General features: G+C 39.3%; 2 protein-coding genes across 17 annotated transcripts in view; one reads left to right on the top strand and one right to left on the bottom strand.

The window, feature by feature from the left end:
- nfixb (nuclear factor I/Xb) overlaps positions 1 to 5,889 on the top strand; it is a 129,650-nt gene extending 123,761 nt beyond the window's left edge. For all 16 annotated transcript variants that reach the window (XM_020650473.3, XM_020650475.3, XM_065964453.1 and 13 more), the window contains one exon: positions 5 to 5,889. In XM_020650473.3, coding sequence (XP_020506129.1) covers positions 5 to 19 — 15 coding nt within the window. In that variant the 3' untranslated portion in view covers positions 20 to 5,889. The remainder of the gene's footprint in view (positions 1 to 4) is intronic.
- A 2,683-nt stretch (positions 5,890 to 8,572) lies between these two features.
- rad23aa (RAD23 homolog A, nucleotide excision repair protein a) lies at positions 8,573 to 16,886 on the bottom strand. Its single transcript, XM_020655085.3, has 9 exons — positions 16,629 to 16,886; positions 15,097 to 15,258; positions 14,706 to 14,905; positions 13,586 to 13,623; positions 12,504 to 12,631; positions 11,832 to 11,919; positions 11,139 to 11,269; positions 10,386 to 10,547; positions 8,573 to 10,252 (listed from the first exon to the last, which is right to left on the bottom strand). The coding sequence occupies exons 1-9, from the start codon at positions 16,692 to 16,694 to the stop codon at positions 10,139 to 10,141; spliced, it is 1,089 nt and encodes a 362-aa protein (XP_020510741.2). The 5' UTR covers positions 16,695 to 16,886; the 3' UTR covers positions 8,573 to 10,138.
- Between the last annotated feature and the right edge of the window lie 9,751 nt (positions 16,887 to 26,637).

Here is a 26,637-nt window from a genome sequence, read left to right as displayed (position 1 = left end):
TCAGTCTTGGTTCCTCTGACAAGACCTGTGTACAAACCAGCAACTAGAATTCTTTCTTTACAATCCGAAATAGAAAACAGAGAAACAGCCCGGGGATAATAATTGTCCTCAAACAAACCCACTGACCAGCCCTGACAGAACGTCTCACCTGATACAAAATATAACCAAGCAACGCAGGAAATTTCAGCAGCATAATGCTTATAGAAGAACTCTGGACTCATTTACCCAGTCAGAGGGAGGACCCGTTTGGAGCAAAGGAGGATAGATGGAAAGATGAATGGATGGACAAGAGAATGCCAGGATAAAGAAGGAATGAGGGGACAAATGGCAGCGAGCAGGCATCTCACCTGAAACCAGCAGAACACAGCAGTAACACAGGAGGAACTTCAAGAAGTGAAAGTGGTCAACCTCTCCTTACTTTGTGACGACATGTTGTGTAAACGAATGGCTGAGAAAATCAACTGTCCGACCAAAAACAAACAAACAAACAGATTTAACGTTTCAGCTCCAAAGCTTCACCGATAATGAATCCACAGCCTGAGCAAAGCAAAAGGCACAATTTGGTTTCCAATGAAAGCTGCAGTCCACGCTCCTGTGATGTTTGTCATCACCAAAACAAAATCGAATTAACCATTGTTTATGTCCCTCTTTATGACTCCATAAAGTCCCCTTACCCAACTACTAACTACAGAGAGACCATGCCAAAACTTGTGTTGTTAAAAGGTTGCACTAGACGCTGAATCAATTAACACTAATCTAAACGATGTGCACTATTTACCTACAAGGCATGGGAGGTAAACCACACTTGTCTATTGAGAGTTTTAAAGAGGAAACACAGAGGTACAAGAAGCCTTTGTGTGTACTCGATCCCCATACTTCAGTTTGACAAATCATTGGCCTCCACTTATTCACACTCACACACACATACACACACACACACACCCCTCGCACGACACACACAAAGAAAGATCATGCAATCTGTGCCATGACCACATCATGTACAGCGTGTTTAAGTGGTAACACACAGTTACCTTGTCAGACCTTCTAGATTGTAGTAGTCATAGGTGGTGGTGTTGTGTCATTTTTACATGGAAACAGTTAAGCCCAGTGAACTCTTGCTACCTATTTAATTAGATATCCCAATATCACACAAACGTACACACTGAAAACCACAGTGTGAGTACATCATTACTGACAGTTTTCACGACTATAGACAGCAGCTACCAGTTCCCCCTTTTCCCTTGTGTAATTAAGCTGAATGATTTTGTTATCTCTTGTGTATTCTCTTATTTGAATTTATTCCTTTTTGGATTTGTACTATTTTGTAATTGTTTTGTATTTGAATGACAGCACCTTAAAGAGAAACACAGCGGGAGTTGGGAAGTTGAAGCGGCGTAAACAGGGTGGTTGGCTGACCTTTGTCCAGTAGTACATGCAAAAACCTTTTCTGTAAAAGTAAGTCATTTGGGGAAATATGTTGTATTTGTTGAGAGCTGGATGAGAAGATTTGTACCAATCCTATGTCTGCACGTTAAGTGGGAAGCTACCACCAGGTCGGCTGAGTTTAGCATAGGGACAGCTAGCCGGGGTCAGTACAGAGGTCATAAAATCAGCAAACTAAGCACCTCTAAAGCTAATGTGCTCACCATGCAACTTCTGCTTTAAACTTGCCTTTTTTTTTTAAATGTGTGAGGAAGATGCTGAAGATGGTGTGAACACAGCCTTAGACCTGCTGGTTTGCAGATTTTATTGATCTGTGCACAGTATTTTTTTCTAGGCTGAGCTAACTGGCTGCCTGGGATAGCTTTGTATTTCACGCACATCCATGAGAAGGATATCAATTTTCTTCTCCAGTTCTCAGTGAATCAATGATAATATGTATTTCCTAGAGTGTCAAATGGGTTGATTTATTTGTTGCCAGTGCCAGACAATGAAGGGTTTGACAATCACAGAAAGCTTTTTTTCTGAGCACTTACCTGACAATGAAGCTAGCCAAATCTGCTATACCGCCGCGATACGACTGGTGACTGGTGGTGGTGAGTTACGAGTGAAAGAGGATTAGCATTGAGGACAGAAGGTTGCTGAAGATACGACCCAGCGTTAAAGAGAGAGTAGCTCTTCTTTCTGTCTCCTTAAAGTTTACCCTGTTGTTTACACTCCCAGACGGGCCGCTGCTCCAAGAGCAGAGGGAGCCACACTGTGGAGCAAAATGAATATGTGACATATCTGGTTGTTTTTTGAGAGGAAGAGAGGGCCTTTAAGGCCAGCAGTAGGAGGATCACCCATGTGCCCTGTTTTGTCTTTGTGCACAGGATTGAGTAAAGATCAGTTGCTATGGTAAACCCACCCCTAAACACACATTCACACACACCAGCACTCCCCTCTCATGAGTCAATGAGCCCTTAATGATCAAAACTGCACTAAAACAATCATGCCAGCCAACCTTGTGAGTCTCTTTCACTTAAAAGTAGATGGACCACCACGTAGTGTTTCAAATCAGTGGAGGTGTCGTTGGAATGGAAACACATTTCTAGGAGAGCACAGATCGCCACTTACTAAACACAGACTTTTGAAAACATGTCCCCTGTGCCCCAAATCAAAGGGAAGTCTTAAAAATAGACAATCTGAGGAGGCCTTTAAGCTTTTAATCATTTTTAGATCATTCTCTTGTACATCTTCTGACTGATTCAGTTATCTCCTGTCAAAATTTAGAACCACTCACCCAACCTCACAAAATAACTGGACTGCCCGGCCACGTTCTTCACTGCAGGGAAACACAACATAGTTGGCCAACCGACTGGCGACCATCTCATCAGCTTTGTAGAGAGAACTAGCTCTACTAGGAAAGACGTTAACGATGGCTAAGGTGATTTCTTTTCTAATCTATGGAAGTGCCTACGTATTCCCATTATGCAATTTGTCAAACATGAATTCAGGTTCTTTTTTCTCACATATAAGCTATAGTGAATGGTGAAAAATTTATGTCAGGAGAGGAAAAAGTGGTGACAGCTCACTAGATAATCGCAAGCATCTTTATATATAATACACATATATATTTATAGATATATACTTTTTTTTTGCAAGATAAGCTCTGTGGCAGTCTAGTTATTTTTTGAAGCATGGCGTACATCGCACAGCCATAGGATGCATCTCAAAAACAGCTGATTAGAGCTCAAGTACCAGCCTCTGAACCCACACTTGCAGACAAAAAAAGGAAAATCCACATCAAACGAAACAATAAAAACAAACACAGTGATTAAAATGTAGTTTGAGGTTTTTAAAGACAGCTTAGGTTTTGTTGTTTTCTTTTTGTTTTGATGGGAAGTATTGTTCTTGAAACTAAATGATGTATGTTGATTGAGCCATGTGCAATGCCTTGGTAGAGGAATTGTGTTTGTTTGTTAGCGATTGTTGGAGGGTGTCATGAGAAAAGAGGGAAAACCCTCTGTTTGTTTTTTTTTTTGTTTTGTTTCAAGTCCACATGCTCTGGGACTCTAAATGCGAGCACGGCGAGTAAAAATAATCCCAGTCTTTGTAAGTAAGTTTGGGGAAATTGTTTTTTTTTTTTCCTTTTGTGACTTTTTTTAAGAAAGAAAAAAATATTCATTTCTAATTATTTTGTTTTCAGAATGTGGGAGGGCTGAAGGAACAATTTTACAACTCAAAAATATATATCGTTATGAAAAACTGGTGCTTTCATAAAGAATAAAGTACATTCAATCTCTATTATACATAAATAATAATAAACAAAACTAAGTGTTATCATAAAATGCAAATTTTAGGAAACATGCATTATTCTATTTCTCTTTTTGTATTTAGTGGGGGGGGGGGGGGGTTCATTGTATGAAAAGGTTGTAGTGACAAAAGGCATTTTTCCCCACCCAACCTTTACACCATAGCAGAAGAACAGTCGTCAACAAATCTGGTAGCTTGCAAATGTTCTTAATCCAGACTGTATCATCTTGTATCCAACACAAATGACCCTGATGTGGGACAAAGACAAGATCTTCCCCAGTTTGGGAGATGCACAAGTATGGATACCTGATTCAAAGAAAACAAAACCGACTGATTGAGATGTCCGTCGTGAGATCAGATTTCGGTGCAAGTCGGCAAGAGGAAATAAGTGGCCTCTTTCTGCTCAGCTGGTCTGCTGTCATCATTTCAAGTGAACCCAACTCCCCCCTCCCACCCCACCCCTGAATTCCCACCTCCCACTGTAAATGACTATAAATATTTGTTTGGTGATGTAGTGTTATAGACTCAGAGCATCTTAAAGGTTGTCCCTAAAAAGTGCCTTTTGTTCACAGATTCCATCTTGTAATCCTGAGTGCCCATCTCAAAAGAAAAAAGTCCCCTCCTTCTTACTTCTATATCTTTCTCTTCCTCTTCTCTGAGCTTTTTAAAGCAGTATAAATAGTACTAAAGGAAATTGGTGTGATTTAGTTCCTCTTTTTATTGTTGAATAATTCAGAAAAGCAAAAAAAAAAAAAGATATTTTCTGTCTTGCTTATCTTTCCTCTGTATCTTGTCTTCTGTCTATCTTGGACACTGGAGTAGTCAGTAGCCGCGTAACCCTCCCCCTACCCCTCCCCTCCTTTCTCCCTCTCTCTTAACGGCGGGGTTTTAAAAAAAGAAAAAAAAAAAAGAATACGCTAAGATTTTTTTGTCTGAGCAGAATGCAGTTAGCTCACATGTTATTCTTGTCTGTACGCTTCACATTGTATTACCATACCCATCTTCTTCAGCTTCTCCATTCAGCAGCTAATGTAAGTGAACAAGTTGCACCACAGGGCTCTGGGCTGTGCTGAGGACAGGCGGCCAGCTCACTCAGAAATGAGTTTTTCTCCTGAGAGCGGACAGAAAAATCTGATGGAGGGAGAATTGCACTCACAAGAAATGTTGGGATCAGGACTCTGGCGAGGGGAGATGACCAGTAGGACTGCTAGTGTAGGCATGTTCTTATGTAATCCTTGTTTTTATCTATTTATTTTTTATAATTGAATTTGGATTTGCTTTTTAATTCTTTTTTTTTTTATTTTGGTCATTGTTACTGCGTATCTTAGGCAGCAAAAAAATGCTGCATTGAGACAGTCAATTATGCACCTTTCTAGTGGTTGAACGCGACCTGCTATATAAAAAAAAAAAACTGAAAATGACTCAAGCACCTTATAAGCGGACTGGTTCCCCACTTTGAGGACTGAAGGGCTCAGACTTAGCACAGACATAAAGAGATGTCACACATGAAATCATCGTTATTTGAATAAACACTGTTTGAAAAAGACACTTTGACCATTGTGATGTGGTTCTACAAGATGTTCCAAAACCAACAAATATAGATTTTTGGCCTGAGAAAAACTATTTGCATACAATTGTAGTTTCTTCAAGCCAGCAGCAGTATTATCGATCAAACCGTGACAAGTGAATGCAGCACAGATTTGCAGCCATAGCAGAGACGAACGGGTTGCAGGGAGCAGAGTGTGTGTGTGTGTCTGTGTGTGGCGGCCCTGCACCGTTCAAAGAGCCCAGTCCGGTGGCAAAACCGTCCGCCTTTTCATTTTTTTCTTTAGTTTCTTTTTGAACATATTTGGTAGGAAGCTGGGCCGTGTGTAGTGACATGTAGACTGAGCCCCCTGGCCAGCTTATCCCCTCGCCTCAGTCCTCTTAACTCCTCCTGCCATGAGTTCTCTTCCTCCTCCTCCTCCTCTTCTTCCTCCCTCGGAGCAGTGTCCCATCCTCAGACAACCCCCATCCCCCCCTCCCCCCTTCTCCCCAGAGCCCATGGTGAAATGCATGTGTTAATTACAGTTTCTTTTCCATAATAATAATAAAAAACAGTTTGAAACGAGCAACCCCTTTACTTGTTTGAATAAAAGGATGTTCTTGACTGTATCATGCCTCTTTACTGTGATTATTACTGTGTCATTACAGCAGCTGTCAATCAAACAGGTTCATGGTCAAGGTTGGGACAGGTAATCATGTTTAAAATAGCAACAGCACAACGTGAAAGTCCCCCAAATACACACGAGTTAGACCTTTTCATTTGCATTAAAACGCTGCTATGAGATGTGATACTTTAACATGAGATGCATCATAATGTTTAAGCAGCATTTCATTGCTGCAGCTGGTTGAACAGACTAGGACAGTGTTTGTATACCTGGACAGGTTGCTTATCATTATTTTTATAAATGAGGGGACTTGTAGTAGGAAACAGGATATGAAGACCAAACCAGTTTGTCTCCACAAGATTACAAATTAGAGTTACCACTTTCTACAAACTCTACAAACTAGATAAAATGTGTGGGATGTATTTGTTCACCCAAATAAAGAATATATTACACTTGAAACCTGATGACATAAGCAGGACCTCATTAAACAGTTCAGGTCACACCACTATCATCTACCAGGGGGGGATATTACACCAAACCACAATTCTCTCTGTTTCTCTGCAGAGCATGATGTGATGTCAGTGGACCATTCTCAAACAGGTAACTGAGGGGATGATCAGAGGGAGATTGTCCACCAATCATGGATGAGGTTATACTCAGGAAAGTAAAAAAAAAAAAGATGTAATACATTTCTCTCTAGAGAATGCCGTTGTGTTTACTGCGTTGGAATGGATACAAATTTACGATTTTACCATAAAGTCCAAGCAGATCACGCAATTTTCAAGATTTACCCTCGAAGTGTTAATGAGATATTATGTTTAAAACCACCGGGAAATAATGGCTTGTAAATGTATTTTTTTCCTGTACATCATGATGTCACAGTTAAGTCGATTAATCGCTTTTTGGGGTCAAACATTTTTGTACACAAATGTTCAGTCCCACCACGGAGCCCCTGAACTTTGAGCCCCTGTACTGCTCTCTAACAAGGGCGTTAAGGGGGTCCCTGTGTCCCTGTGCATTTCCTGCTTTATAAGAATGGAACAAACAGATGGATAACATGAATCATGTAGTCACGGCGTGTAAAGCTTTTTTTTTTTTTTTCTTTTGAAGTAAAATGAAAAGTGAATTGAGATATGTTTACATTGAGTGAGTTGTGTTCTGAGCCTGAACTAGCTTTATATCAGGAATATTCTGGTTCCCAACCTAGTTCCCTACAGACAGAGCTAATGCAGCCCCATGTTGTAACATCTGCTGGATGTTTGAATACACACCCATTTACTGTCAACAAACTACTGAGATCATTGTGCGTCTGTGTCAAAACTTTTGTCAAGCTTGAAACAAGTAAATGAACAGTAAGTATGGAGAGATGTGTCACAAGTGGGAAAAGGAGCACGGTAAAAAAATTAAAAGTTAGACTTCATCTTACATTAGATTCAGATTCATGAGCATGTTAATTGTTAAATTCAATATCCCAGTAGCTACATTTGATAGTCGATTAGAAGCTGCTTCATAGTGGAATAGAGGTTAGATTGTTTACCACATTACTGACACAGCTGTGAGGCATTATGATTTCAATGTATAACTGTATTGACAGATTGTGTAAAGTCCAAACCTCAACATGTAAATTAAGATACTGAAAAATCAGGCTGCTGGTTTTACTCAAATGATAGAGCAGGCACATCAACAGAGATTGCTGGTTCAACTCCTGACTGACATCATTTGGTCATCATGTCATCCCTTGATCTCTCTCTTTCCACATTGCCTTTCTGTCTCTCTTCAGCTTTCACTATCAAATAAAGACCGAAACAGCCATTAAATACAATTTTAAAAAAAACTAGCTGGCACAAGTGTACCAAGAGTAAAGGTCAGAGTAATTCAATGCTTTTTATCCATTGCATGCTGGGATTGTAATTTTGGATTAACCCACAAGAGGGCCACTCACAATGCCCTGATTGTATAGTTTGTACATTCAGACCTCTTATAATAAATTATGCTACTGCTATTGAGGCACAAATTGTCAAAGGTCTCAAGAATGCTTCCGATATTTAATAACGCAGTGGATAGTTTAATATTATGTTTCTGCTGTAAAAACTTCACAGAATGAGACTGAACACATCTTTTTTTCATTTTAAGTTTTTGTTTATGGAGAACCTTTTCAGTCAAAACCAACAGTTGCAACACATCCCCACCTCACACACCACAACCAGGCCAGTAAATATATCAATAAGCTTCATTATACCGCATTATGTAGTGGACAGTGGCCCATCAGGACATACAGTGTGATGGTGAAAGATTAGATTAGCTCCTTGCAGAAAAAAACATTCACTCTCAAGCTGTTCCGAGTGTAACTGCGCCTCAAAATGCATAATGCAGCCTTTATATACACCGTCTGCGTTTCCCTGGATTTGTAGTTTCTTACCACTGTAACTTTTGCTGCTTTGCTAAAGTGCTCATGATGGATAGACCGGGTCTTTGTAATATAGCAATAAGTAAGGTCTTTGTACCTGCTCTTTTGTAAAGTGTCTCGAGATAACACTTGTTATGAGTTGACCCTGTACAAATAAAAACTGATTGATTGATTCAAACCATAGATGCAAAAACACAGGTATGACAGCATGTTTGACCTGGTAAAGGGGGGGGGGACTTTAGCAAAGCAACTAAAAAATGAGATATGACTGACCTTCAAAGCCCTTGCCAAGAAGTTTATTGTGTAGTTGTATATTCTTCAACAGTTAAAATGAAAGACTTATAAAGTAAATGGTCTAAAGTGAAACTATATTATTGATTGGCTGCTATTTGGGATTCTAATGAAAAGGCCCCATCCCTCCTTCCCTGGAACAAAACATTGAAAGAGCATAAAATGCGAAGTAGAAGCGCTGCATCCTATTTCTCAAAAGCAGTTTTGTAGTCAGTTTTCCATTCTTGAAGTTGTTAGTGCCTTTGTATTCTTTTCTTCTGCCTCTTTGAAGAGCTTTTGTTTCTTTGTAGTCTCTTACTGCATCTTTAAGATGCACCTTTGTCTTTCAAACTGTTGTCTCGGTTGTCACTTCTTACCAATAGCTTTAACTATACTTCTCTTTACAGATTAGAAAATAAAGTTAGTTTAATTTATAAAATTTGAGGAAGGATCTGCTTTTCTTTTTTTTTTTGTAGCGCCTTAAAGGTCCCAAAGCTACCAAGCATGTAGCAACTTTTTCTGATAAATTGTGAGTAACTACTTCTTATTGAGTACTTTTTGCTTCTATATTTTTAATAGCAGATGGATGATCTGAAAAATAATTATAATAACAGTAAATCAAGTGTTACAGTTGTACAGTAGATGTATGTATGGGTAGTGTTAATTAGCACTAAAGGCTATTGGCATAGACAAAACCGCATTGAGGTGCCCTTTAAGGCAGGAAATGCTTTCACAGGAACTCTGATTGGCTTTAATCTGTACGACCACCGTAGAGGGAAAAGTATGGAACAATGTGAATGAAATAATCAGATTGATCTGTCAGTTTGGTTCCCATATTTCCTCAATCAGACTTAAAGGAGCCAGGCAACATGTCAGACACATAAAGGGGCAGCATGGTCCAGTCTATCGGCCAATTTCATTCTTGGACATACGTACATGATTCTTACAGAGGTACATACAAGCAGTTACACACACTGAAAATGTTGTTGCAGTGCAGTGAGGACAATGTTCTTCCAACCATCCAGCTACAGCATTAACAAACTTAGAGAATGCAGATTGATTAATTTTCAGCTTAGTGCTTTTTGCATCCATCTGCACAGGCACCCAGACATGTATTCGCACACGCAGACACAAGCACTCACAATCGTCACAAACCCCCACCCCCCACCCACCCACCTGCATCCCCTCCCTCATGTTCACAAAGCGCGTCTAAAATCAAAGTATAGATCTCCCAAAGACAAACCCCACACATTCCATTGGAATTCACGTGGATTTTATCATTCTCCTGTACTCCCCACCCCCCCACCCGCCCCCTTCCAGATCTTTCCTGCACACAACCCCCACTTTGTGTACTTTTTAACTTCACCACAACCTAACTCACACCTCCTCCCGTACCCAGTCCCACCCCTACCCACCCACCCACCCACACCCTCCTGCTGGCTCTCCCCTCTCCTCCCCTCTTGTTGGGTAGAGCTGAGGTTGGTGGCTGTACAGTAATTTGGGGGTGCAGTCTTTATGCTGAGCTGAAGAGGGGAGGTGTAGGAGGGAAGAGCAGGAAGGCAGTGATCTCTTCTGCTCAGTCGTCTTCCTGACCCTGGTTGAGGAGAAAGTTTGCCGCCAGGTTCTCGTTCTTCTCGCAGGCGAAGTAGGCCTGGATCACCAGAGCCTCAGGAAAACCCAACGCTTTTAACTGTCCAGACAGAGAGACAAAGGAGGACGATTACACAGAAGGCTTTAATACGGACAGAATCTAAACTTTGTATCTCTGATTTAACTACAGAAGGAAAGAAATGTCCTATATTGTGTCTTCATTTGTCACTGACCCTTTCTATGGCCTCCTTCTCTTGAGGTGTAACCTGGATATAGTTGACAGGTGCGCCCTCCTCCCCTGCTGCCCCCATCTCTCCAACCTCTGGCGCATCACCCCCCTCTCCCACTGGCTCATTCAACATCTGGATGAATAGCTCCTGATGTTGACTGATTTGCTGGAGGAGACACAGACACACAATATATAGTGTTTCAGAATGTAAATTGTAATTTGTGCATGTACACAGCGTGAAGTGCGTTGTCAGGTAAACATATGATGCTGCTCTTTAACCAATCAATACTAAAAGCCCTACGCGTCATTTCACATGAGCCCATGGTGAACTGACCTCTGTGAATGTGGAGTAGAAACCCTTAAGGTCCCCAAATCAAAACTGATTGATGGATATAATTAGCAAAAAATATCTAACCTTATGGATCTAGTGAAATTTTCTGTCTTTTTTTTTTTAGAAATCTCAAGATAAGCAGGAAAGAAAGACTTAGACATATGAGTTTTAAAGGAAATAATATAAAATAATCTAAATATTTTTCTCAATCTACCCTCCTGTGAGAAATGTGGCCTGTCTAGTATGCTTTGTATTGAACTGTAGGAAAGCAGGTAGGTCTTAAATCACAACTTAGGGATGGCACTTCCTATTAAACAAAGAAAAGAAAGTATAGGTAGGAAAGAAAGGCATGTGAGTTTTAAAGGAAATAATATAAAGGCTTAAATAGAAGGGTAGTTCTTTGTATCTTGGTATGGACCGGGATACCTGTAGAAGCTGAGGATTCTCCCGGCCAAGCTGCTGGAGCAGAGCTGGGAGCAAAGCAGGGTTCTGCTGGATGGCCTGTCTCATGTCCAAAAACTGAGGCTGGGTTCGCAGGAATGCAAGTGGGTTCTCTCCTACGGACAATCACCATTAAAAACCATAAACCACAGATAAAAAATATTTGAATTATCTTCAAATTATTTGCAAAACAGCACTTTAGGGGCCAGGGATGAAAGGCAGATCAAAAAGTCAGTGGTTTGTAACGTGCGAGTTCCTCACACACTCTTGTATGTAGCAAAGTTATTATAGCATGGTAGAAAAACATTCAGTGACTAATGAGTCATAGGATGAGTCACAGCCTGCTGGTGAGGCTACAGCATGTATTAACCCTTTATGTTCTGTAAATGGGTCCAGGCCCATCAGCAGTGACACACAAATGATTGAAGCAGCCTTCACTAAATTAAGCTTCAAAATCCTGACCAACCTGTTCACTCTAAAGTATGCATGCTAGTTGAGGCTATGAATCGACATTTTGGACCTTTTCTGATTTGTATTAAACCTGAAAGCAATTTCCTGGGCAGTTTTTTTTTTTTTTTTTTTTTACATTTCTCTGTATTATTTTCATACAGTAGGGTGGCACAGACACTAGTGTTGACTTGGTATATTTTTTGGACTCAAGTGAGTTGCGTGCCTCACCCTCTGCTAGAGATGGGGCTTCTGTGGGTCCAGATGTGGGAGCTTGTGCTGGGGGATTACTCTCCTGGACTGGGCTGCTGGGAATACCCTGGAAACACAATAACACAATTGTCAATCAAACAAGCAGACAGTCCATGCATGCATCAGAGAAACGGGGGAAATGGCAAAACTGTGAAAGGGTCATAGACTTTTGTTTTTAACATAACTTGATACACTCACTTTGAATCACAAATCGTTGTCGTTGTTGTTGTAATCTCACCTTAGTGAACTTCTATGGTTCCTATTTCTGAGAAGCATTAGGATAAAGCTACAGCAGGCTTATGCAAAAGCCCTTCATGAAAGTGCTAATGTTCAGCTTTTGTAGTATTCCAGGCGGAGTTGGATTGATCTTTTGAGGGACCATTTTAACACTCTAGTTAGTAGTGCCCAACCATTCAACAACTATTTTTGAATTATCCCGTGAGGATTATGAAAATGTTGTCAATCATATCATTTTTATTTATGGGGGGTTGGACTGAAATATAAAAAAAAAACACCTTGCAGTGCATTTATTTCCATCAGAGTGTAGCTAAGCTTTTGTTATCAGGAAGAATGTTTTTTAAGCATGGGTGTTTTTCCATTGGTAGGAAGGTCTTTATTCTGTATATACGTGTGTGTGTGTGTGTGACTCACAGTAAGAAGGTACTCCACCGCTCTGTGGGGGTTGTTGAAACTGGCCCTTAGTGCAGCCACCACTCTCTCTCTTTCGTAGCCCATACACATGATCTCTGTCAGCATGACCTCATATTCGGCTCCCGTCACTGAAAATACAGCACACACCCACATACACAGATGACAAGGCTACTACGACACAGTTTGTATTTGAGTAGATACTAGCTACATCACTATCGTCTTTTAAAAACACATTTTTTTTATCGTAAGGCCTTCTTCTAATCCTTGTTTCATCCATGATGTTTTATTTGTTTTACTGTTAACTTTAGCCAATCTTTGTCTCGGTTGTTTCTCTTTTCTCTGTTCATTGGATGATTGCTGCACTGTTGTTTTCTTTTCCATGATTTTTTAATAGGATTTTATTGTTGTGTATTTGACTGTTGGGTTGGTTTTTTTTTTCCTGTAAAGAACATTGTGACATTGGTTTTGATAAGTGCTTATAAACTTTATTATTATTATTATTACACCTTTACACTTGAAGATCAACAAGGAACAAGGAACATGAAATCTTTTTTTTTTTTTTTTTTTAAATCTACCCTGCTGTGAGAAATGTGGCATGTCTAGTATGCTTTGTATTGAACTGTAGGAAAGCAGCTAAGTCTTAAATCACAACTTAGGGATGGCACTTCCTATTAAAACTACAAAGAAAAGAAAGTATAAGCTTCAAAATAAGTCTGATCCCTCATCTTCTCTCTCTCTCTGAGTATGTTTATAACCTATGAATGGACAAAACTGGAATGCCTATTGATTTCTGTGATACCATAATAAAGGACGGCTTACTTTTTGCCAGAGGTTAAATATAGGAACAGTATGTATCACAATGCAGCGTGTAGAGTTCCTGACTCAGAGCAGAGCCCAAGCTGGTACAGATAGTATAACCTAAGTTTAACACAAGAAGGCACTGCTGTGGTACTAACTCAAAGGGGACACAATAATAAAACAACAGCCCAACTACTACACTGAGACTATAGCAGCTGCATGGGATCCAAAGAATTTTGTGCAGCATAAAATGAAAGTCTGGAAGAAAGCCATCCGCAACCTACCCAGCGCTGAGGAGGCATCCAAGCCCTGACTCCCACTGCTGAAATCACAAAACATAAAGATGGAGAGGAAACATATCAGACAGGCTCTGCATCATTCCTGATACAAAGGTAAGGAGACATGGTAGAGTAAACATCACACAATGTTGACAACTGAATTTAGATTCACCACACATTCAGTGCAGTTCGCTAAATATTTTTTTCTAATTACTGTTTTGAAAAATAGTTTTTTTTTTTATGTTAAGGAGATGGATGTTACAATTTCTCTGAATCCTCAACACTGTAGGCATCTTTAAGGCGTTCTTTTTGTTTCAGCCTAATCATTAAAGCAGTTTCTGGAGTTATTGTAAACCGTCACTTTCGTGGCCCTCAGTTCCATTCGTTGAGTTCTGTCTTTTACAGAAGATATCTGCTTTCTTTATCAATAGGTCCAACGAGGCTCTGCAGTGGGAAGCTGATGCGTACTCCTATCTGTAAATGACCTGCATGCAAAAACTGCAGACTTACTGGCCGTTTACTCTATCCATAAGTTTACACACCAAAGTGTCAATGCGTCAGTCCTTTGAGATTGTTTTGTTTGCCCAGCCCAAATCCAACCTTCTAAAAAATGCACTGTGAAAACTTGACACCAGCTCAGCACAAACATTTACACAAAAAAAATGGTATGACACTGGATTTTAGAAATATGAGACTTTTTTAACCCTGGAAGTATAACTATCATAAAAGGTAGGGAACTAGATATGTGTGCCCTTTAGACATAACCAGGAATTTATGATCATTTTAACTTGAACACCTTTACAAACTTCAAAATGCATCTTGTCAAACAGACCATTCAGTGACAGCAGTTACACAAATGTAATAGTTAAAATGAGTCATAATTATTTAAGGATTGGAAATCACTAGTCATAGTGGCTCTGTATAGTTCCTGGTAGGTAAAAAAACAAACCTCTCAGCGGTCAGATTGGTGAGACATTTTCTGATTGACAAGGAAATGTTCCAGTTCCATTCATAAACAGTGATCAACATGTCATGAGGAGAATTTCCCCCAGTACTACTTTCCAGCACACCTGTGTATTTCCAAAGATTTAATAGCATTACACAACGTATAACAGACAACATCTACCTGGCTGGTTGTTGTTCTGTGGCTGCGGCACTTGGCTCCTCTTTGGCCTCCTCAGGGGGAATGGGGACAGCTGCTGGAGTAGGGACTGGGGCTGAAACTGGCGTTGTGGCTGGGGCAGCTGTTGACGGGGAGCCAGAGTCTTGTACGGGGGGCTTGGGGGCTTCTGAGACTGGCGGTGAGGCAGCAGCTGCTGGCTTAGCCTTTTGTCATTTAAAAAAAAGAAGAAAAAAAAGAAGCTGTTGTTAGATGAGCTACTTAATAGTAAAACAACACAACAATATGAATTCATTAAATGTTGAAAATAACTTGGCTAAGAAATGTAAGCTTTAAAAGTTAAACCAAACAAAATGATGTAGTTTATACACACTAAGAGAAGTTGATCAGATCTCACCTTTGACACCATCACTACAACAAAACTCTTCTCGTCAATTTTGTATTCCTTAATAGGTGTGTCATCTTGCAGGATCTTTCCAGCATATATAAGCTTCTGCCCCGACACAGGAAAGTTGTCTTTTCCTCTTTCCGTTTCTATCTTCTCTTTTAAGGCTTTCACCTGATGAAGAAGAGATGAATCATAATCCACAACAACCAACATGCAAACACTTCACACTGGTCTCACAACGCTTTTATTTCCAAGCATTTACAAACCTTACCGAGTACGATGAAAGGCATTTTAATCACCAAGATTAAAGTCACAGAACCTTAATATTCTAAAATATATGTGTTATGATTGCAAGACAGTGTTTATACAAAGCACCGGATTGTTGATGGACGGTTTGCCCCCCCACCCCCTTGCCCCCTATCCCTCTTCCTGCATCTTATCCCATCTCTCCCCCTATCCCTTTCCAAACCCGGTGCAGTCTAGGCCTGTGAAGGCTGTTTCGTCATGAGCCGGGGATCCGGCCGAAGATTTCTGCCTTTTAATAAGGCAGTTTTTTCTTACCACTGTAACTTTTGCTGCTTTGCTAAAGTGCTCATGATGGATAGGCTGGATCTTTGTAACATAGCAATAAGTAAGTAATGTTAACAGACAATGAGTAAGGTATTTTACCTGCTTTTTGTAAAGTGTCTTGAGATAACACTTGTTATGAGTTGACACTATACAAATAAAATTGAATTGAATTGAAAAGCAGAAAACGCCATGGAGTAGTAAGAGTTGGTACATAAATGTGTAAGATAAGATAAACTTTATTCATCCCAGCAGGGAAATGTAGGTGTTCCAGCAGCCTGCATACACACACACACAACAAATATATAAATACATATCCCACCCATACAAAAAAAAACATGAGCCCACAATACAGTTTGATATTTGATATATGCAACTCAGGAACTATAACAGAATAAGTATATCACACAGCATCCAATCCAAAAACACTTTAAGATGAATATTATCTTATTTACTTCACGTTGGCCTTGCCAGCTGACTGTTCAAATGTGACCATGCTAACAAACTTAGCCAGCTTCTTGGTACATTACCAACCAGGCTAATGGTAATTGGCAGTGTCATAAGCATTAGCAATAGAAGCAGCGGTAGCATTCACAGCCTTTTTTTGGGGGGGCAGTTTGTGTTCATCCGAAAAGTAATAGCACTGCACATTGAATCACCTGAGATATCACTGGAGACCACAAGCTGCAGTGAACCCAACACAAACACGTAAACGCTTCGTAATGACTTTGATAACGAGGCTTGTTCTGCTAGCCACCTGGCTATCGTTTGCTAGTCAGGTTTTCCGTTTCGTGTAGTTTTCCTTCCTGGTATTGTTTGTTATTAGCAGGATGTGTTTGATAGAAACTACTTGGATAGTTATGTATAGATCAGAAATATCTAACACAACTGCTTGGTCTCAATGTGAAGTAAAGACAGATGCCTCACCGCTATACTATGAGCTAAAGTTAGCAACTTAGCTAATAGCCACTCACCGTTTTCTCGGGGTCTATCTCAATTTGAATTGTCTGCTGCTGCAGAGTTTTAAGCGTGATCTGCATGGTGGCGGTGGCTCACGTGGTGTCAGGTTGGCTTCAAGTGGCGAAAATAGTCGCTCGCGAACGCAGTTAATTAGTTTTAAAAGTTGGCGTTTCTGTGAAGATAACAAACTAGCCGAGAAATGTGTGTATCCATGAGCACTCAGCAAATCGCCATCTTTGGTGACAAGTTGGTTGTGCAGCGAGAGAAAAAAAAAAAAAAAAGCTCCGCTGGAAGGGTGCGAGATCTCGTTCGCTCAACTCCGCGACTACAGCGAGCAAGATCTCAGGTTTGTTGTTCTGATTCAGTCGAGTCATCCTGGTTTACCTATTTAAAAATGCATTTGGTTTTTTTTTTTTAATCAAAACTGTGGGCTGTGAGTTAATATATTTCACTTGTCACTTTATCTTGTCATTCTCTGCAAATACTCTCTCAATTCTCAATTCCCCCCAGTTAACTTCATCATTCATTTTGTACTGTATATACCCCTTTTATTTATTTATTATTTATTTTAATTTTTAATTTTTAATTTTTAATTTTTAATTTTAATTTTTAATTTTTAATTTTTAATTTTTAATTTTTATTGTTATTTTTATTGTTATTATTTTTTTTTTTTATCTTATCTATTCTGTTTAATGTGTATTTTTGAGCTTTCTTGTCTGTGCTGCTGTAACGCCCGAATTTCCCCTCTGGGGATCAATAAAGTACTATCCTATCCTATTTACCATTGCAGTCCGACTGGTGATGAATGTGTGCAATATTACTTGGGAATATTCAATATTACTTTTTTTTGTGAAATAATTTGAACATTGTTTTTTGTTTTTTGTATTTTCATGCTTTTCTTTTTGTTTTGTATTTTTGATCTGTTTGATTTTATTTGATATGTCTGAAATAAATTTAATCAATCAATCAATCAAGCAATCAATATTGGCCTATATTAACAAACTAGTCGCTGCCAGAAGTCCATAAGGTCTTCATTCTATGTAGGATAATCATTTATTAGATTGAGAGTTGCAAAGCACGCTCAAAGAGAACTTTAAATTGAATGAACTGTTGGAAATGTAATACCAGTAAATCATTAGTATCATGAAGTGGAATATTGATCATATAATTAGCCCAGTAGCCACTTAAGTTTAAATCAACAATTGGAAATTTGAATGGTCAGAACAATAACTTGTATAGATGGAAAACATTTTTGTACCCATCTTATGGAGTTGAAACACTTTATTCCATAGTACGAAGAAATATGGATGACTAAAGGAAATGTTACCATGATGGTCAAAAACTTTTGATTTGTCCAAGTGTTGCATATAAATGTTTAACTTCCTTGCGGGGTCCAAAATGGTATTGAATTATAAAGATGAGTTGCTGTTAATATAGAGTGACCCAGAGAGCCACAGGATATAACACAGCTTTGACGTCATGTCTGAAAGGCTCGGTTTGACCAAAGCTTTAAAGATTTGTTTCTTCACCTTTAGGATCTAGGACCTTTAGAGGAGAACTTATGGTGAGGGGGGGAAACAGAAATCAGGGCTAGTCCTTCATTTAGCCTTCATTGTGTCAGAATAAATGGAAACTAGCTAAACAAAACAGTATTAGCCTACCTCAAGAAAACTTCTGACACCAACATTTTTTTAACAAATAAAAATAATATGCATTCAATAAAATGAAAGAAAGTCAACAGAGTTTATATCATATATGAAAGTTTTATGGATGAGTCTAGCCAATTCTGAAATGTGCTTACTGTACACAAAATAATCTTGTATTACTATTTTTAAAACTAGATGTGTAACAAAAAAATTTAAAAAATGAATTGACCAGTAAACAAAACATAATACTCTATAAATATTGTGCATTTTTACCACAATGCTTGTAGAACTGTGTAAAATCAAAAAGCAATATCCCAATAGAAGCTGGATTCCATCCATTCTACCATTGTCTATACTGCTTGTCCCGTTCAGGGTCCTGGAGGCCTGGAGCTGAACCCAGCTGACATTCGGCGAGTGGTGGGGTACACCCTGGCTACCAGTCAATCACAGTGCTGGCATACAGAGACAGACAAACTTTCACACTCACATACGGGCAATTTAGAAAGACTGTCATAAATCAACAGCATTAAAAGTCTGTGGCACACTGAAAATAACTTTACTATATCTTATTGTGAGTGAACAACGCGTTCCGCCTGTAGCTTCCTCAGGTTCGCCCAGCACAATCACAGGGCACTAAATACAAATGGTCACATGACCAATCGTCACAATAAACACTTAAATGGGTCACAGCCTCAAATGAAAACCTTAAAATGCAAACATAACACACATTTATCTACATAGTTATATCAAGAGTTACATAGTAAAATTACATAATACAAATACAGAGCACATACAGATTAGCATATTTACAAGAGAAGCAAGAAAAGTACCAATTCATGTCAATTCTAAATATAGTGATCAATATCTCAGCCTCCTCAGGAAGTAGAGGTGACTTAGGCCCTTCTTGTAAACATCCTCAGTGTGCTTGGACCAGTCCAGTTTATTGTCCAGATATATTCCCAGGTACTTGTAGTCCTACACAATGTCCACACTGACCCCCTGGATGGAGACAGGGGTCACCAGTGCTTTTGCCCTCCTCAGATCCACAACCAGTTCCTTGGTCTTTGGTCTTTCCCCTACCACAGCCCTGTACTCAGCCTTCTCCTTTGCTGATACATCCAACTACAGCAGACACACACTTAATAATGGCTTGTGTAAAAATAAGGTACAAAAGGACAATTTGTAGAGAAGTGTTGAAGAAAAAGGTGTTATAAAAGAAAGAAAAAAAACAGCTTCTGACCTGAGGGTTGTTATATATTTAGTGTCTTTAATGATACAATAATCTCATCCTAAACAATCACAGCTGAGCTCAGACAGAGTTAACCATTGCTTATTGTTTTATCTGTGATTTGTCCTATTTTTGTGTAACTAAATGAGCACATTTGCTTTGTTTTGTGGCTCAAATCACAGGGTGCACAGTGCCGAGGCTAAAGGACGACCTGTGGCTGTGAGTGTTTGCCAACATTGGCCTCTTTTTGGACAACAACTCAACAAGGTGATGTTCTGTATATAGCTTTCAGATGCAGCCAGCAGGGGGCAGAGTCTGACCACTCAGTGGTAGACAGTGCTGCAGTAAGCGGCACAGGGGACCACTGCAGGAGAAGCAGGGTAGAGACGGTGTAGATAGACGAGAAGAACAATTTGTAAATACAAATCATAACAAATCATAACATAAAAAAAACAATATTTAAACTTTTTTGTTAAGAGGATAGTTAAAGAGGACTAGTAATGAGCATATTGAAATATCATATTTTAGACTCATAGAAAGGTGAATGAGTTCACTAGAGTTTATGTAACTACTCCTCTAAGGGGACATTAACCGGAGATGTATTGATGTTCCCTGCACATGTTGTACATATTTGGATTTAACTGAATGAACACATCATTTAGCCATGTTTGATAAGTGTGATGCTATTTCAGAGCGCTGCAAGGATTTGATCTATTCCATCAGAGTCATAGTTTATCTGTGCAATACCCTTCTAATTTTAATTTTTGAGCCACTTCACCAATTTACATGCAGACATATACACAATAACATACACATTCAGTACACAGGCAATGCCATAAGTGAAACCTCCCAGCATATGGAAAGCATTGCAACATAAATAATTTATCAAATTACACCCTGATTCATGGCTTGGTGCCACGTTTGGCAGGGTGTCTTTGTCCTTTCGCTACGTCCTGTTTCTGCTCCTCCTCTTTTCTTTCACTTCTTTATCCATCATGTTTTATTTACCAGCTTTTCTTTTTTTACACAACCTCGTTCAAACCTCCACCTGGTCATTCTTGTTTCTTAATGATCTGTCCCCAGGATACAACTTTCTCTATTAGGCCATCCTTTTTTGTAACTTGTTGTGAAATATGTCAAAAAGGAGTGAGGGTCATGTGAGAGAATAGGAAGAGGAAATGTTAAAAAGTTTAGTAGGTTAAAAGTATAAAAGGGAAAAAAATGGCGAAAGCAATGATGACAGTCAGAGAGAAGAAGGGAGAAAGGAAGGAATGCTGATGGATGATTGTCCAAGTGAAGGTGGTTTAAGATAGAGAGGAGAAAAAGAGGCAGAGGAAAGAGGATAGCAGGGAATGTTTGTTTGTGTGTGTGTGTGTGTGTGTGTGTGTGTGTGTGTGTGTGTGTGTGTGTGTGTGTGTGTGTGTGTGTGTGTGTGTGTGTGTGTCTGAGTGATGGGATGGTGCCCTAAATGTGTGTTCATCTGGGTTAATTCTCCAGGACAGAACTATTAAAGATTAACAATGAAGCACCATGTTTTATTGAGGCAGGATGCATTTGTGGGCAGTGGGCATATGGCTTCAAACACAGACCTACTTAAAATGTCTGTGTGCATGTGTGTTGTTTTTGTCTGCAGGCTTTTATTTTATCCTGACAAAAAGCCCTTTTTTTCTCTTAAAAGCTATGGCCTGACCAGGACTACAGGTCTGGCTTGGCTTTACGCTGCACTGCTACAAATCACTGCCCTCAGCCAAGTCACACTTTATGTTCAATTTGACTTTTGGTGTTTTTACACTTGCACAGAACTCTTGAAAACCTCCTGAATTTATTAGGATTGGCCGCATGTTTGAACGCAAACAGACACATTTTCCTGTTGCGAGGGACATGTGTAAACAAGCGACTGGACTAGAAACGCTCAGGAGTGGATATGGGAAAACAGATGCAAACGGATGCAAAACACTCTCTTGTCTGTTTGTAACATAAACAGTTAGAAGTCCTTATAACAGCACTTTAAAAGTTAAAATATTCATTATTTGCTAGATTTTTCTTTCCCTTTTCCCAATGAAGGTTATTCTGAGGAATAAGGTTTTATATTTGAAATACCTGTATAAAAGTCCAAATCTCCACCGAGGCTACTGCAAGGAACTTTTAATTTGTGTTTTGGCGATCCCATTTAACAAGCAGTACCTCTTGTGTTTTTACTGATCGTATCCTGAACATATGGTATTCTTTTCTTAAATAAAATTTCACCTTGCTGTTTTTTAACTATCAAACTCATGGTGGGTCTTACTGTCTGTGTTCGGAAAATGTCCTCCTTAGACACCGACTAGTGTGTCTAGGTTTTTTTTTTTAAAAACTATTATTTATCATTAAAAACCATGTGCACTCTAAAACGTTATATTTTCTTAAGAAACTATATTTAGTTAAATAATCTTGTACACTCAACCAGCGTTGACTTTTTTTGAAGAAGCTCAATCTTTATGACTTTTTCCTCTCCCACACAACTCAAAAAACAGCATCTACATATTTCTTCTATAATTTTCAACCCCCTCCAATTGTTTTCAATTAAAAATAACTGCAGTATTTGGAAAGAAGGAACAAACTCTGATGCCCACAGAACAAATCATCCACTAGATATATCTGACATGACGCCAGCTCTGTTTCTAACAGTGAATCACAAAACAAACGACTTCAAAGCGGAAATACTTCATTTCATGGACAAAATCAGATACATACATTCAAGCACTAACATGAAAAGAAAAAAGTATTTTAAAAATAATTTTTAATTGGGAGGAGGCTGGCAGAAGAACTACCAACTGTGTCCGTCCTCCTCCTACTCTTCTCCTGAGAGATTCTGCTATTCTTCTACAGGAACAGGAATACTATCATCTGCAAAGATACGCAACACTACTCAATGTGTGTGTGTGTGTGTGTGTGTGTGTGTGTGTGTGTGTGTGTGTGTGTGTGTGTGTGTGGCAGTGCTGTCACCAGTGCAATGAGTGAGTCATGAATGCAACCCACAGGGATTCTTGTTAATTTGAAACGTTTGAGACCCAGAAGGCCTACATTCTTCACACACTCAAACACACACTGGATGTCTTTTATCTGATGTGTTGATGGGCTTGTTTAAATCTCAGATGTGTTGTATCGCCCCAACATCATTTTTCACAGCACTATAAGGGGGGGGGCGCAAACCTATGTTTGCTGCTAAATGTGTTCACTGTGCCTCTATTTAATGATCTCCAGGCTTTAAGTATAGAGTTGATGGCTTAGCCTTTACTTGCATTGCAAACAAGCTGTACAACAACACTTATTCACCAAAATCTAACAAAATGTAAATGTAGATGATATTATAGATGAGGATACATTGTACAGAGCTTTGGTTGAATTGGCTATTCTGACATTTTTATTAGAGTGAAAACCGAACTGTTGCAATGCATCTTAGTATTTATTTATCTATTTAAAATAGTGACAGTGCACATTAATGAACATTAACATGTGAATATGCCAGATTATAGCCATAGGCTCATTTCCATTTGTAGTCCCTTGGCAGGTTGGTGTGTAAACAGGTAAACAAAGTTAAATAATACCACAATGACAGGCAAAACCAATACAACAAGTAATGACAAAACAACAACATATACTGTACATTTGTTAACAGAGACACATACCAGTATAAAGAGTGGCTGTTTGATTTTCTTCAGAACAAACCAGTATAAAGTGACCATCAGAGTTAAAAGAGCTTTAAGTGCTCAAGGTGCTGCTAAGGGAGGTAAAGTATCGGAGTACAATAGTGTCACAGTGCTGGAGTATTGCACATAATTAAGAGGTACTGTTGTTAATTGCACATTTGCCCTAGAGCCTGTAACTAAGTGCTGCTGTGATTGCACATGGCTCTATTGCACTGAGTTTGCATACACAGACGTCTGAATGCATATACACAGGGTTAGCATTAAGTATAGGTCGGCACTGACAGCAAAGGTGCACGAGAGGACAGGAAAGCTCAGCTTCCTTCACAAGTTAGGCATTAACTTTTTTGCCTCACTTAACAAACGTCAGTCATCAGTAACTATTAAACATCCATATAAAATGTGGGCACAGTTCCCATCTACTGCATGTATTAATTGTTTAGAGGCTACACATGTTTCCTTTCCTTGAAGCTGGGCTCAAAAATACATAGATTACTAACTACAGGTTTACTGTACACTTTCTGCTATTCTGTCCTTTTGTGAAAAACTGAATGAGGTTTGACTATGGTCTCTAAAATGTTGAGTCTAACACTGGGTTTGTTCGGCCTTTCTGTGTTACCCATACAGAGGTATCCCATTATTATCAAATCATATTGCACCATTAACAAATGAAGCATGTCTTTGCAAGTACATTATTTGTAGCAACAAGCTATATATACAAGCAGATATATTAATTGTGTAGTGCCATCAAATTGTTTTTATTTGATTTATTTTGTAACAAAATAAGTGCAAAATCATCATTATACTTCATATATACAATCATATGTGTAATCAAGATGTATCGGCGAAAAAGATTCCTCTGCCGAATGTGTTCTGTTTTTTTTTATTTGTAGTTCTCCTGATTGCTCCCGTTTGAGTGAGCTGTGGTCGTATGCCAAAAAAAAATGAAATTCTTTGGTCTCAAGTTGGTTGTGGGACGTTACAGAGACAACCAAAAATTCAGAAGGGAAAGAATTGTCGAGATGTTTCTGGATACTGTCAGACAATAGCCTACGTGTTCCAACACTATATTTTGCATATAGTTTGCATTTTATGGTTCAGCAAGTTACACACAGTTGATACATCTGGATGTCCTTTTGCTATTCAGAAAATAGATGTCTGTGTGTTCATCACATTTACATTTACATCACATTTCAGAGTTACAGATCAAACTTTTAATTGCAAGTGTTTGAAAAGAGACTTGATGCAATGAGAACAAGGTAATGTGACCGAGAAGTCCTGAACACTGTAGAATTGATTATAAACTATAGCCTTTAACTTTTTTATTTCCACATTTCTGTTATCTCTGGAAATAATTTAGTTTGACTCAGGTTTCAGGAGTCAACATTTCAGTTCCACTTTCCTTCCACCATTACCTGACTAATGAGTTCTATGCTGAACAGGATGCGTTTGAAGGTGACATCCACGCAGGCTCACTGCGTCTGTTGGTTGCCATAGCGATGATGGATGCACGGTTCCTGCAGTGACAGCTCAGAGACCATGCTGGGTAAACATGGACTCCCCCGAGAGCGGGATAACCAGTAATGACACCACAGAGAAAAAAAAACATGGATACACACAATTATTAAAGAGCACACACAAAAACACACACACACACACACACACACACACACACACACACACACACACACACACACGCTTCAGAAAATCTCATGAGACCAGCTGTAGTTGTTAACAACTTCAGCATCGCTCTTTCAGTCCCTCTCTTTATCTCTCTCTCTCTCTTTTCCTATCTCTCTCCCTATCTCTCTCTCTCTCCTTTTCTCACATCTATCTTTATCTGTCCTCTCTAACCCCTGGCTCTTTAGCCGGCCCACAATATTCTCCCTTATTCAGCTAAAACTGGGCCAGAGAGCGCCACACCATCCCAGCTGTGCACACATATACACTCATATGCTTGTTCACACGGGCACATGCCCGCACACAGAGAGAGCCAATGCTAATTAGCTCTACAAACAGGTCTCAGGTTGCTGTGTGTGTGTGTGCGTGTGTTAGGGTGACAGAGGGGCAGTGTGCTGTTAACTAACTAATGTGTCAGGATTTCTTTTTCTGTCCTCATTTACGGAAATGAAGTTTGCCCCCTGAGTGACCCATATCTCCCGACACAGAAGGGGGGTGGGGAGGTAGAGAGAGATGAAAAAGAGATTTGTGAAGCATACTTTTTATTTTACAGATGGGAGACATGGAAAATAGAAAATGAGGGATTAAGACAAAGTGAGGAGCGGGAGGGAGACAGAGAACTGTGGATGGACAGGAACAGCAGACATGAATGATGACCATTACTGTAACAGTCAAAGTTGGACTTTTCCTTATAAGGCAAAGAGATGAGGCCAGATTCTACGCTCCAAAGCAGAGGTCAGTTGGTACATGGCTCAGTGCATAAGTCTTAATGAACCAGATCCTTGATCCTGTCTCCATATACAGCCATGGAAATAATGCAGCAGTGTTTCTTTGACAGATTTGTGGAACCAAAGTTGGCATGTTCTAAATCCTGGCCATTTTTTTTTTAGCTCCTATCTTAGTGTGTGCGCTCCCTTAGACCTCAACTGTTGGTCAGAAACCCTTCTTGAATACAATACTATTCAAGGCAAATTGGCACTGTAGTGTAGTTAAAGTTAATCACACATTCTGATGCAAATACAGTGCACAACAGACTTTTTTCTACCAAACATTTTCCTTATTGAACTGTTAATAATCTGACCTCACCTAACTTTAAACGACGCGCTTAAATGCAAAATTAGTTCAGAATTTTCATGAAGACGATACTCTTTGATTTAAGCTGCTACCAGAAGATAAAAGCCACATCATCCATGTAGGTAGCAATAATTAGATTTCCGTCAAACTATCAACAGACTGCTGTGTTTCTAGCTCCAGCATTAAGTATCAGGTCTCTGGGCTTTGACACACAATATGGCAGTTCCGGCAAGTTCAGTCCGAGGCAATTGTGGCCAAATATAGCCATCCATGTACAGGTTTTCACACTACCAAGAAAATGCTGTAAACCCTTCACACACTGCCTGCACATAAGCTCTAAATTGAATTTTTACACCATGTTAGCAGGTTGTCTGATTTGACATCTTCACTGGAAAGATGTCACAACAAAGAAAATGAGACTCTCTAAGTGAAGACAAGAAAAGAAGAAAAGCCTCAAGGGACTTTTTTTCTGCTGAAAACAAAACTTTAAAATGACTTTTCTAAATGTCATGGTAGCCATCTGTTCCTACCATTACCACGCAGTATTGTATTTGCAAACTAAGCAACCTTTATCATTACACAAGATTCCCTGCTTCCTCATGGCTTTCTCTCTGTTGAACAAAGATGATCATACTTGTTGAAAGGTGGATAAGTAATGTCTGTGGAAATTCTTCAAGTGTAGCTACAGCAATTAATTTTCTGTAGCAAA

Source organism: Labrus bergylta, chromosome 16 (assembly GCF_963930695.1).
Source record: "Labrus bergylta chromosome 16, fLabBer1.1, whole genome shotgun sequence".
Taxonomy (NCBI): domain Eukaryota; kingdom Metazoa; phylum Chordata; class Actinopteri; order Labriformes; family Labridae; genus Labrus; species Labrus bergylta.
This window is presented reverse-complemented; position numbering and strand designations above follow the sequence as displayed.